We start from the raw sequence: 13,561 nt of genomic DNA, 5'->3' as shown, positions 1-13,561 counted from the left end.
AAAAGATGCTGGTTCCTGAAGCATTTCTTGTCACTATAGAGTTTCTTTTTAATAATCTCCTCAATCGTAATATAAACACACAAAAATCATATGGATGATGTTCAAATTAATGTATGTTAAGGCTCAGATATAGTGATACCCATGAGCCTCAGCTGTTTTTCTAAGGAGAAGAGGCCATCCTGAAGCACAAGTAAGAGTCATCTGTTTAACCGTATTCAGTTTAATATGATGTTTAAGTTTTATCATGAATACCAAAAGCAAAAACACACCGCTTGATATAATATCCTAAAAAGATAGGTGCGCTGGTTAATGTTACATTGTGGGGACTGCGCACTGACTTTGTGGGGACTCACCTTCATAGCGTAGTTTATTTGAGGTACAGTTGTTCCCTGAAGTATTTTAGACACTCTAGTTTTCTTTTATCAATTCCTCAATATCAGTCGATATAGAACCACAGAAATCAGGACGACAATGAACAAGTTTATATAATGACTCAAAAACAATGGCACCGATGAGCCTCAGCTGATTTTGCTATAAAGAATAGGGCATTCACAAGCACAAATAAGAGTCATTGGATTTAACATAGTAGGTCTGATATGATATTTAAGTGTTATCATAAATACCAAAAGCACACACACACACACACACACACACACACACACACACTGCTTAATATGATATCCTGGAAAAGTAGGTGTGCTGGTTAATGTTAACATTGTGGGGACACAAACCTGACAGCCCACTGACATTAGTCAGTAGTTTATTTGAGGTACAGCTGGTTCCTGAAGTAATGTATTTTTTAAAAATACATAAAATCAACAACAAATACACAAGAGACGGTACAAAACAGACTCAGCAACAATAAAACAGATAAAACCGTACAGGATACAAAATATCACACAATAAAACCAACTGTAAAACATTAACATGTCATTTCTCTCCACATCCCACATCCCCCACCACCTCTTTCCTTTTTTAACACGCTTTCCCTCTCCTTCCTTTTCCTCCTAATTACTCCCTTTTTCCTTTTTCTTAACTTCCTTTTTCTTTTTTCTAAACTCCATTTTTTTCTTTATTTGTAACTTTCCCAAACTTCCATCACCATTTTCTATTTCTTTCTTCAAGTCACATCTCTTGTTTCTTTTACATATTTTTACATTTATCCCTTTACATATATTACACTTTTGCTGTTTTATTAACATTTAAGTACATATTTATGAAAGTGCACATTTTCTGTCCAGTTTGTTTTCCTCTTCATGTCTTGATGCATTTTTTTTACCCTCTCGCTCTCACTCTCTTTTGGTCTCTATGTCTTTTACACACACACCAATACATACACACTCACACACAGCTGTATGTAGTTTGGCTGTGTTAGGCAGAGACGCCTGCAGGCTGAGGTCATAACTCTGGGAAAACAGGTGGTAGACTGATGTGGGAGAGAGAGAGAGGGCGAGAGACATATACATAGACATGTATACAACAAAGACACACTCAAATACAGAAACGCATCATTGCAGGAGTGGATTAACACACGTTTCAACATTTTAAACTTTTTTCTCTTTGTGCTTAAAATATTTCAATCCATTATTATATGTTTGTTAAATAAAAACCACTACCACTATCTGCCTTTAATGTGTTTGAGTCACACCAGTTATTTTACTGCATCTCAGCTCAGTTAGTCTGGAGCTAAATCAAGGGGAAAGGTTAAGAGAAAGTAGAGTCTCTCTGTCGTTCCATTAGGCGGAGTTACAGTAAGTGAAATGGATCATAATCTGCATCACTCTGCTGAAAAGCACACTAATGCCTGATAATACTCTGCATCTCCTCTCTTTTCTCAGTCACTGAAAGTACTCTATAAGCTGATAGAAATTTACTGTCCCTCATTTCCCTCCATAAAAAACCACAATAAATGATTATAATATTTAAGCAGATATGAGGAATGTCATTTTGGGTCAATTATGGTTGACCCCTGTAGACAGAAGAGGCTATGTGACTATGTAAGAGTAATACTTGTAATATGATGATGTTAAGACTTTGTAAACTTTGTTGGTTGCTCAGTAAAAGTGAGCTAGTGTGTTACAGCCCCTAATAAGGTTATGTCCTTATAATAATGGTAATGTCCACAGTGAAATCCATGGACTGAACACACCCAAGTCTCACAACGTGTTTCATAAATTAGGACATAAAGCATACCTGTCTGGAAGACGGGGGATAATACGGGAACAGTTTTGCTTTTGTCGGTCAAATAAAGGCATCAGTATTAATTTAAAACTCTTTTATAACAAGTTAAAAGCTCCTCAGTATGTTTAATGATCATGAATACACTCGCTTTATGACAGTCCTCAAACTATGGATCTTTTTCCATGAATGTTTTTTGTTTTATGAGGACTGGTTTGGTATTCAGTGAAATTGTAGACAACAGTCTGTGTCCGAAAATGATGCCTGGTTCTAAAATCTTGTGTAAAGATTTTTGTATTATTAGTGTTTCACTTTATTACAAAAAAGCAGAGAGAGACAGTAAAGAAGGGTATACAATGCAACAAGGTGTGACAGCTGGAATGCAACCGGCAATGTTGCTTGGACACTGGGTCATTCGTTATGTGCGATAAACATTCGGCTACGATAGATCTCCTCCCCCCAAACAATTGAAAGTTCAGTTAGCGCTCATGGCTGTATACGGCTACATGGCCACATTCTTTAGCATTAATACCTGGTGGAAACAGGTGGGGAAATGACCTGTTGCTCCATTTCTCAAATGTATTAAGTTTATTTGTTAAACAGCATACAGTGATGTAGGTTAAGCCTGTTTATTCACATGTTATTTCGACCTCATTGTGACCCTCAGTTGGTGATATTTGTAAACAACAACTAATATCAAAAAAACAATGTTTCTTTTAGAAAAACATTATTTTCTGTGTTGTTATAAAGAGTCTTCATACATAGCTACCATCTATTTGATAAATGTGGACCGCTGTTTTTGTCCACCATGTATAGGTTCCTAAAAGAATAAATTATAGTGCCATATATTAACATACAGCATTACAGTAGTAATGCCTTTATTGTTTGTATTCAAAAGCTGCATAATATGAATATTTATGACAGAAATAGGTCGTGATCATTATTAGATAATTAATCATGATATTAAGTAAATTTAAGTACCTTGATTTTTGGTTCATAAGACATGTTTTTTCAGTCTCTGCTTGAAAAACAAAAATGCACACAAATGTTTGTAAACCAACTAACTTACATAAGTAATAATTAAATGAATACTTAAACTTATACTCAGTCTGAATATGTTTAAAGTGTAAAATTTAGTTAAAAAAGAAACAGATGAAAATATTTCCTTTTTTTTTGCATGTAGTTAAAAAATTATGAATGATTAAACATTGTTCAAAAAATATGTTAAAGTCTGCAACAATGTTTTCGTCATCAGCAAATGTCTGTACTAATGAACAGAAAAGTAATGATACATTATATCTAATAGTACATCTGTGTAGAAAATATAAACATGACCAACCACTTTTAAAAGAACCCTATGATTATTTAAAAACAATGAAATGCTGGGTTGGCTAAAAAGTATTTAAATAAACGTATCTAATGTTTTAGTATTTACATTTCTCACGTCACAGCACAAAAGGCCACGTGACAAAAGGCTAGAGACTTTCTCATTCGTTTTTTCATTCAGCATTAACTCATCATCCAGATGCATTTTTTCTCTGAGATAATTTTCCTCACATTTTTCCAAACGTCACATTCCCAGCTCCCTCCTTTTTTCTTTTCCCTCCTTTTTCCTCTGTTTCATTTTTTCATTAACATTTTATATCTCCAGACACGTCTGCTGTCCTTCACTCTGTCCATTACATGAAAAAAAAAAACATACACATCACGCCACTGGAAAATATTGCACTAATTTTCCTCCCATACAAGTCCAACCTCAACACTGGGCCCTGTGTGTGTGTGTGTGTGTGTGTGTGTGTGTGTGTGTGTGAGTGTCCATTTCTGTGTGTGTGTTGACATTATAGCAGGTGCTTTCTGTCAAGTGTTCAGTTTGCACAGAGGAGAGACTGTGCAGTTTGAGGAATGTTCCAGCATGTGTGTGTGTGTGTGTGTGTGTGCATGTAATGTAACACTAATACATGTCCCATCCCGCTTTAACAGTTTAGAAATGCAATGTACAGGATATCTCCTCTTTAATGCTTTACATTTTTAAAATATATCAGAACAAAGTCTTATTGTTTGTCTTTGGTTTCTTTATTATTTTCATTTTAAGGAGAAATCTAAAAACTTTCCATTGTGTCTGGAGTAATTATGCATGCTCCTCAGAGGAGGATTTTAAATGATTATGCTGACCTCCCCTCTAGCGTCACCTTAAGGACTAAATCTTTCATGAATGCAAGGGAAGGTCATATTTTCAGGAAATATTCTTATCATACTCCTGCTTCTGTGAGGATAAAGTCTTCCAAATTTGACACCACCATAACTAACTCTCACTTTAAAGATTCTGACCTCTTTGTCATGTAGAAACTAGCGTGATAGGAGTCATCTGAGACCAACAAGATCTTACCATGTGATGTTTTGTGTCTGGTGAAATTCTAAACTGGACTTTCTGCTTCATGTTTAATCTCCTGCTCCACTGCAGAGGTGCGTTTTCTTCTGACGGCGACAATAATCGATAGAGACAAACAGAAATTGCAGAAATTCCTCTAATACTGGCTGAAATATTACAATTTATGCAGTTAGTGAATTGACAGTTTATTCTTCTCTCCGACGTGTTTCTGCAGCAGCAGAGACAGACGCGTCTTTGCTGTTTATAACTACACGACAAATCTGTGCGTGTGTGTGCGCGTTTGTGTGTGTGCGTGTGTCATCTCTTGACCCAGAAATTCCCATCTTTCTCTTCTTCTTCCTGTGTAATCAGTGCACTCTCTCACACACATTTTAAATGAAGACACTTCCCACTGATCAACAACATTACAGATGACAGCTCCTCAGCACCTCCTCCTCTCACTCCTGCCCCGGCTCTTTACTTTTATTTCCGTCGTCTTTATTGGGATGAAACTTAGATCTTATCAGCAAGAAGAACTTTTTAGATCAATCACAATGTGTCTAGAGAATCAGGAATTGACAGCAATCTAGTACAATCGTCAGGTCTGATTCTTAGTCTTGGTTTAAAAGATATTGTCATGATTCAAATCCAGAAACCTTTCAAACCTTATAAGTCTGGTATTTTTGGCCACTAATTTTTACACATTTTTGGTTTAAATGACGAATAAGTAGAAAATGTTTTGGACTTGTTCTGGCAGCCACGAAACAAGCTGTAATGGCTGAAACGTAGTCTCGATTATAAGCACATTTAATAAAAGAACGTCCACTAAAATCCCTTGTTTGTGCAGCCTCAGATTGTTATTCTAAGTGTCTGACAACATTACAGGATATCTACAGAGCTGGTTTTTAAACCAGAACCAGTCCATACATTACTCTCTTCAAAGCCACCAGACTCCAAAGAGCAAAACAGTAATATTATCTTGCAGAACTCATTAATTGCTGGTGTTCTGCTGCCTTGATTGGTCTGCTTGTTTGTTATTGTGTGACTTTGCTCTCTTATATAGTTAGTTTGGATCCAACAAAATATTAGGTACAGTGATTGGGTGCATTTCCCCACTGGAATTACGTAAAAGCCATTACAGATATATTATCGTAACATAATGATTAGGGGTGGGACAAAATATAGATACGGCAATATATCGTCGTCCTGACTCGTGCAATACAATTATTAATAGGCTGGTGCCAAGTATCGATATGTTAAATTACAAAGGTATGGAGCTCCAAACAGATTTCCCTGAGACTATGACTCACTGCGTCACTAGGTCTGACATGAATGAAGGTAAATTAATTAGGCAAAAAAGAAGTAGACAGCAGGATAAAAGAAGAAGTTGACAGTGGGGTCGTGAAAAGAAGTTAAGAGATGCTGTGCTGGCAGATGATCTTTCCCACCAGCAGGTGGTGCTATTTCTGCTTTTGTGTTCATTCATTGTGTGTTTAAGTAGCCAATAGGAATGCATTAGGTTAGTTTAGAAACTGAAAGTAAATGCCACCTGTTCAGTAATGGCTGTCAGCAACAGAGATTAAATGTCATGACCGAATCTGCATCCATCCTTCTTTGTTGGCTTATGAGAAGCATTGCCTGTGAGTGTTTTTAATGGATAAGATGTCTTGAATATGTTATTGATGATTATTTTCTCTTTTGCATTTATATATATATATATATTTAGTTTAGTTGTTATATATTTACAAGTTTGTAAGAAAATAAAAGATTTACATGTGAGACACTACAGCTAAGGGCCTGAAAAGTGTTCTGCCTTGTTTTGTTCCAGTTTCACTCTGTAAACAAGTGAAGATAACGTCTCATTAAAAAGACAATACATCTGTCATTTGTCGAGGAGTTTATCTGTCTGCTCAGCTGAGCTCAGGTCGAACAGTGAGGGCAGAACAGATGCACAGCCACATCCAAAGTCCTGAATCGTTCTTACAGCTGTTATAGTTATGTACATTTTATTTGCAGACTGAAAACATGAACGTTGTTTCATCAGATTGTGTCAAATTCTACGAAACTGACACCAAATTGCAGTCAATAAACACATTCATCCTTTGCACGTTTTATATTCTTCAGGTAATCAGATATCGTGATGTATCATTAAATGATTGTCTCGCAATATATCAATTATCGCAGAATTGCCTTATCGTGATATCGTATCCTGAGTTACCCTGTGATTCCCACCCCTACTAATGATACAGGGAGCTAGACACACTCTTTGGTGGTGCTAAAAACAATCGTGAAATACTTCTTGTCAACCTTAATTTTGTTTTGCAGTCAGGTAAAACAATAAAACATGAAAAAGACTTGACTTGGTTGCAAAAAAAACCCTGTTAAAACGCAGGAAATCGCATGAATTTTGGCGACATGGTGTCAAGGAACCAACTGCCTTTTTGCAGCAGCAGCACTTTTTACTTTTTCTTATGTTGACGTGAAAATGAGAGCAGTGACAGTGTAGAAAACTCTCCTTGTTGGTGCATTCAATGACACTCGGACATGTGGGTATTGATGGTCAGCTGCTCTCTTAATCATTATCAAATCACAGATGTACTTGAATGAAACAGTTTGACAATTGACAAGATAATCTAAAGTTGAGATCTACTAGATTCAAGTTTTATCCACAGCTTTTAGTCACGGTCCAACTAACAAAGTAAAAACATTTCACTGATGCTTATTGGTTATTATTGGCTGCATGATTATGGTTATCTATCATCCAATCAGATGTCTTATACCTGAGGGATGGTGGGTAAATGGGCGTGGCTGTGTTTTCTGTTGACTCCGAGCAACACCAGCAGTAGATCAGTTTACGTGTAATTTATTTATATTTCTCTCCTCCGTCTGTCTCCTCATTGAACTAAATTAAGCAAGAGAGAAGGAAGGCTCGTTAAAATATAAAAGCCCTCCATTAAAAATGTACAACACCCTCTCTGTCTCCCTCTCTGCTGCCATTTTACATTTGGGAATCCAGGCGGTGATGAAAGGCAGAGAACGGAAAGAAAAGAAAAGACAAGGAGCAAATAATAAATAAGGCAGCAGAGAGACGTATGGATGGAATGATGGAGGACGCACAGTTTGACACACACGCACACACACACACACGCACGCACTCCCACACACACGCACACACACACACACACTCACATGCAGACAAGCCGGTCGACATTTTGTGATATTTGCACGAGAGCGAGAGGGGAGTTTGGCATGTGGTGGGCAAGACCTCGCTGTCAGCCAGCTGGATTAACAGACAGACAGAGGGATTGGGTTTTCAAAACAACTTTATTTACACTATTGTTATTGTACATGTCATCCAAAATGTCAAAGCAGACGATATTTAAAATGTATTTTAATTAAATTGTCTACTTCACGTGTTAAAACGAACACTAAGTTTACACCTAGAATAGGGCTGATTATAAAATGCAATGAAATGAATTGAATTTGAATGTAAAGTTCACACACAGTCTTCAGTCACCATTGAACACAAGAGACTGACGACATCATGAACATCACTGTTTATAATCTACTGTTATTTATATTATACCATAAACCAGAAATACGTTCTTCCAATCAATATCAGATGCCATCCAGAGGCGGAACGACTTCACCCCACCTTTCTGCCTCCGTGCGTTTTACATAGAAGACTAAAAAGGGGCTAAAGTCTAATTTAAGGCTCTCATATAGTTTGAACTGTGATCAGAAGGAATCTATTCCAACATGAAGTTGTGTAAAATCGAATGAACATAAACTGAAGAAGAGAAGCCTGGGGTCAGTAACTTTTATCCCGGCTTTAGTTGAGCTCAATGGCTGCTGTTTGCCCAGGATGGAAAAGCGATTAAGCCAAACAGAGCTTTCTAGGCATGAACTAACTAACTTTTCTGCTGTTAAAAAAGTGGCATAAGGTCTTTGGGTCCGGCATGGATGCTGTGTTCGTAATATCATACTATAGTAGCAGTACGTACTGATTTGGCCCAAATGTAGTATGTAGTATGCAAATAAAAGCAAAATGTGCAGTATGCCAAAAATACCCGGATGTCGTACTGATTCAGAAAGAAAACTCCAGCATGCATCGGACCAGTCTACCTCGCCTGCTGTATCCCACAATGCAAAGCGCTGGAACGTCACAGCAGCAGTCGAAATGATGGACAGCGGCAGCATTCCAGCAGAAGGGGGCGCTATAGCTAAAGAAGCGGCAGTTATTGTTTTCTTCCGCCCGGCTTAGTATACTGCAAAATGAATTTGAAAAGCTCCTCCATACTACAGACTACCGCCGAACGCAGTATACAGTATATAGTACATAGTATATAGTATGTAGAATATAGTACGTAGTATACAGTATGTAGTATGCAGTATATAGTACATAGTATATAGTATGTAGTATGTAGTATGCAGTATATAGTATGCAGTATATAGTAAGGCATTTCGAACACAGCCGAAGTCTGTTAAATTGCCTCAGGTGATGTCACTTGAGTCAGTGTCAGTTGTGGCTAAAGACTACAATTTTGAAGATGTCGGTGTCGAGTTCCTCTGCGCCACATCTCTGCTTCAGGTGACAGGCAACACCACAAGACAACAGGATGGTGAAATAGTAAAAAGAGAAAAGGAAAAAGGAGTAAAAAGGTGACTCTCATGCAGAGCCAGAAGCTGAGGAATAAAAGGTTTGATTTAAAAACAGGCAGTTTGAGGGACAGCCGGACATGTGGAGGCACAGCCAGATCTCCACTGGCCTTCAGACTGTTGGTGGTTGAGTTGCATTGTTGTTCATGAAGAATAAGGAGAAGGACTTCCTCTTCCCCTCGCCTTTGTGACTGTGTTTCTACCCTGATGTCAGTGTAAACAAAATAAACAAGTTCTCTTTGTTCTAGATCGAGTCCGACACAGACTAAAAAATGGATTGATTGAAACATTGTGCTTTGAGATGCGCTACCTTCTGAGCTTCTGAATGTAACAGTAAGAAAGTGGTTCCATCAATGTCTGCTAATTGGATAAAGTAACTCCACCCCTGAGTAATGAATTGAAATGAATTGGCTTTTCAGTCTGATTATCACACTGTTAAAGACCCTCCACACTCTGTCCACACTGACAGTCAGCGCGCTATTGTTTGAAACCTTCACACAATGTTTATATACGTACTTCCTGTTTACAGTATCCAGATCTAAACATCCATCATGATTCATATCGAGCCGCTGTCCTGCTGACATGTTCAAAGTAAGAAGCTCGGGGAAAGGAGGCTGAGACAGAGAGAACCACAGGATGCCACGAGGAAGCTGGCATCACATACACACACACACACACACACACACACACACACACACACGCATAAAGAGAACCCATCTCGTGCCAAAACAGTGAGTCCCTGCTGGAAGCTGCTCGGTGCTCTGGGAATTAGAAATCCCACAATTAAACATATGGGCATTAAGATAATTGTCAGTTGTTGTGCTGTTGTGAGGGTGTGGTTGTGTGTTAGTGTGTGTGTTTGTGTGTGTGGCGGACAGATGGATAGGATTCAACCAAGCACACACACACACACACACACACAAACACACAGAAAGATGCAACCTTACAGTATTTTCCTAAAAAACACGAGAAAAACAAAAATGATACTCGAGCTTAAAAAAAAAAGTAAATATACATGTCAGACATGCAGACATGAACCTGGACTGAGACACGCACACACAGACACGCACACACACACACACCAACAGAGGCAGGAAGGAGGAGCAGAGCATCTACCTGAGCTGTACTGTACTGGAAAAATCGAGGGAAAAACATCAGGCGGGACAGTGTGTGTGTATCTGTGTGAGAGGTGTGTGTGTGTGTGTGTGTGTGTGTGTGTGTGTGTGTGTGTGAGACAGATGGAGATCTCGAGCATCTCAGAAAGGCAGAGGATGCCCTCAGCAGGCCGGATAAGGAACTACACATTTTGGAAGCAAAAGAATGAGAAGAATAAAGATGAAGGAAATATGGATCATTGTAGATTCAAAGATCGTTACAGTCTTAAATATATTTTACCAATGTTCATTTTTATGGACATGTCGCGTGTTTAGTTACTTTGTAATGTCTAAACGTGACAGTTGAATAGTGTAATGTTCTGACACTGAGATAAACAGATTTGTTTGATAAAATGGCAATTAGCAAAAATGATGATATACTTAAATCATAGCAGCTTATTTTCATAAGTCAGAGAAACATTCAAACTAATTTATATAAGAGATCAGTAATAATTTAAATGGTTACAGAATATAACTTATCTAATAAAACTAAATGCCACTTAAAAGTCAAGATGATTAAAATGATGTAGAATTTATATATTTTTTAAAAGAAGAAACTGAGGAAAAATAAAAAAAATAATTATGTTGTTTAGCACAAACTAATACAATATATAAGATATTATTTATTATTATTATTTAAAATGTCAAATATTTCTACTTTTATTTCTGTGGTGATGATATATTAATACTGTAATTCTTTATTGTCCTAATATTTTACACGTAATTGTTCCTGAAACTTTTGAATTGAATCTACAGCTCCAGAAAAAATTAAGAGACCACTGAAAAAATATGTTTCTCTCTGGTTCTACTATTTATAGTATATATGGTATAATAATAATAACCCTGGTTTTTAATTGCAGCGTTAGGCCGCTCTTGGAGCAGCTCGTCTTTGTTCGATGGCTTGTGACCATCCATCGTCCTCTTGATCACATTCAGGAGGTTTTCACTGGGTCACATCTGGTTTGGGCCGGCCGTGACATGTAGCGAGAGATGCTGATTTAAGGAACATTTGGAGTGGACTCTTGTGTTTTTTCCGGAGCTGTATGCATCAGCCAAAATCTGACCTACAATATGTTCGGACACTTATAGTGTTGAATTTGTGTCCCATTTTTATTGGCTTTGACCACAGAAATAAAAATCTTTCACTCTCTCCTCTCTGTTTTTTTCCCCAGGTGGGCTCTCACAGAGAAGACGGCGGCGGTCTGCGTGGCGGACACTCGATGTCCGGTCAGGTGTCGGTGCCTCAGCTGCCCGTTCAGTCGGCCACCTCTCCGGACCTCAACCAGCCCGACCCGTACCGCGGTAAGACCCGCCGTGACCTCACACTGCACACACAGATTCAGCATCAGGCGGTTAACGTACCAAAAACACTGACAGGAGGAGTTTTCAGCAAGGAATGTTCTCCATCTGGAATTACTCGTTCAGATATTTTCTGATTAGTTGTTCACATTATTCTTTTATATTTCAGTGACTAGATATCATATATATACCAGGCAGGAGAATCATACAAACATCTGTGAAGGACAAACTGTATCAGCATCTGTTGTTTTTGTTCATGCATTAGACAGACACTAGACTTCCCAGCATGCACTTTTTTTTAACCCCACATAAAAATAATAACAATTTTAATACATATTTTATTAATTATAATGACGGTGCAAGAATAATAAATGGAGAGTACGCAAAAGAGGACATGAATATGAGCGGGAAAGAGAGGTTAAAGTAAAAGAAAGAAAGAGGAAGACGTCCAGAAACGAAAAAAGGAAAGAAACAAAGGACAAAAAGAGAAGAAGGAGGAAGGACAACAAAGAAGGAGAAAGAGAAGGAAAACAAGAAACAGAAGGATAATATAAAAAGATGAACACAAGAAAAGCACATGAGAACAAATAAGTAGAAAAATATGAAAAGAAAGAGCAAGAAATGAAAGATGACAGACAACTGTGGCCAGTTATAAACATGAGAAAGATAAAGAGGGAAGACAAAGATCAAACGGAGAAACAGAAGAGGATGATTTAGGGAAGGGGGTAATGAAGAACATGAGAAAGAAAAGGACAACATACAAGAAAGAGACACAGATCAAAAACATCGCAGAGGAGATGAAATAAAACAGAAAGAGAAGAAGGGAAACAAAAGGGTAAAAGGAAGGTAAAGACGAGGAGACCGTCCCAGAAAGAGGCGTTGAACACGTGGGGTCCGATCTCAGCTGGCCAACCTCAACGTCAACGCCCGAGTGGTAAAACATCCTAACAGGAGGGTAAAATAAACGCAGTATGTGTGATATGAATATGGAGGAGGAGGAAAAGTGTATATGAGCGTCTGTGGAGCAAATTAGCCCTGAGCTCGTTTTTAAAGGCTGAAAATGAGTCTGCTGGCAGCAAAGTTCAGCCGGCGACAGCCAGAGCCAAGTGTGTAATGAGGTGAGAGAGAGAGAAACACACACACTCACACACACACACACACTGAGGGAGGGAGCTGAGGTTGGGTAGAGGCTGTAAATAAAGTGTATTAAAATGTTTTTTGGCAGCAGGCACGTAGAACTCAGCAGCCGAGCTGTGGTTTCTCTCTCAATTTAAAAACAAGTATGAGCTGTACCTCCAGTGTATTATTTTTGTATTAATATCACATTTATGTAGTAACAAGTTAAATCTCTCCAGACCAGTTTGGACGCTTCTTTAATTATATTATACACAATGATTAATGTGTTTTTATATTACAGAGATAATTTAAAGGGCCGGTTCACAAAAAGCACCAAACACTGACACCTGAATCCTGAGGTGCTGAATCATCCAATCGCCTATAAATAATAAAACTGCCTGGTAGAGATGGGAGGTTCGACTCTTTTTCTAAAGAGAGTCGAGTTTTCGAGTAACTCAATGTCTCTTGAGTCAGTTACCCAGAGCTTGAAACCCCAACCAGCCCAAGGGTCCATAGAGCATGTGCACTGAAAAAATTGGGAGTACGATTTACTTAGAAAAACCTAGGTAACAATTTCCTCACAGATATTCTTTGTATTTTTTACTCCTAAATTCTTTAAGTAGTTTATTTATCAAACGTTTAACTACGTCCAGCCAGTTAAAGCTTGGAAAACACCAAGTATTTTTTAATGCATTTAGTAAGTAAATGCAGTGGTAGTCTGTGTAAAATCTACTGATGAAAACCAAATTTTGCTAATAAACTTCACAAGAACTTCTTGGTTAAACTA

At 38.0% G+C, this 13,561-nt stretch overlaps 1 protein-coding gene across 7 annotated transcripts in view; it reads left to right on the top strand.

The window, feature by feature from the left end:
- The window catches only part of LOC138605018 (transcription factor 4-like), a 248,899-nt gene that overhangs the window by 220,300 nt on the left and 15,038 nt on the right, over positions 1 to 13,561 (top strand). For all 7 annotated transcript variants that reach the window (XM_069677083.1, XM_069677082.1, XM_069677081.1 and 4 more), the window contains one exon: positions 11,532 to 11,661. In XM_069677083.1, coding sequence (XP_069533184.1) covers positions 11,532 to 11,661 — 130 coding nt within the window. The remainder of the gene's footprint in view (positions 1 to 11,531; positions 11,662 to 13,561) is intronic.

This window comes from Semicossyphus pulcher, unplaced genomic scaffold (genome assembly GCF_022749685.1).
Source record: "Semicossyphus pulcher isolate SPU_LCO1_2020_fin unplaced genomic scaffold, fSemPul1.0.p SCAF_28, whole genome shotgun sequence".
In the NCBI taxonomy this organism is placed as follows: domain Eukaryota; kingdom Metazoa; phylum Chordata; class Actinopteri; order Labriformes; family Labridae; genus Semicossyphus; species Semicossyphus pulcher.
This window is presented reverse-complemented; position numbering and strand designations above follow the sequence as displayed.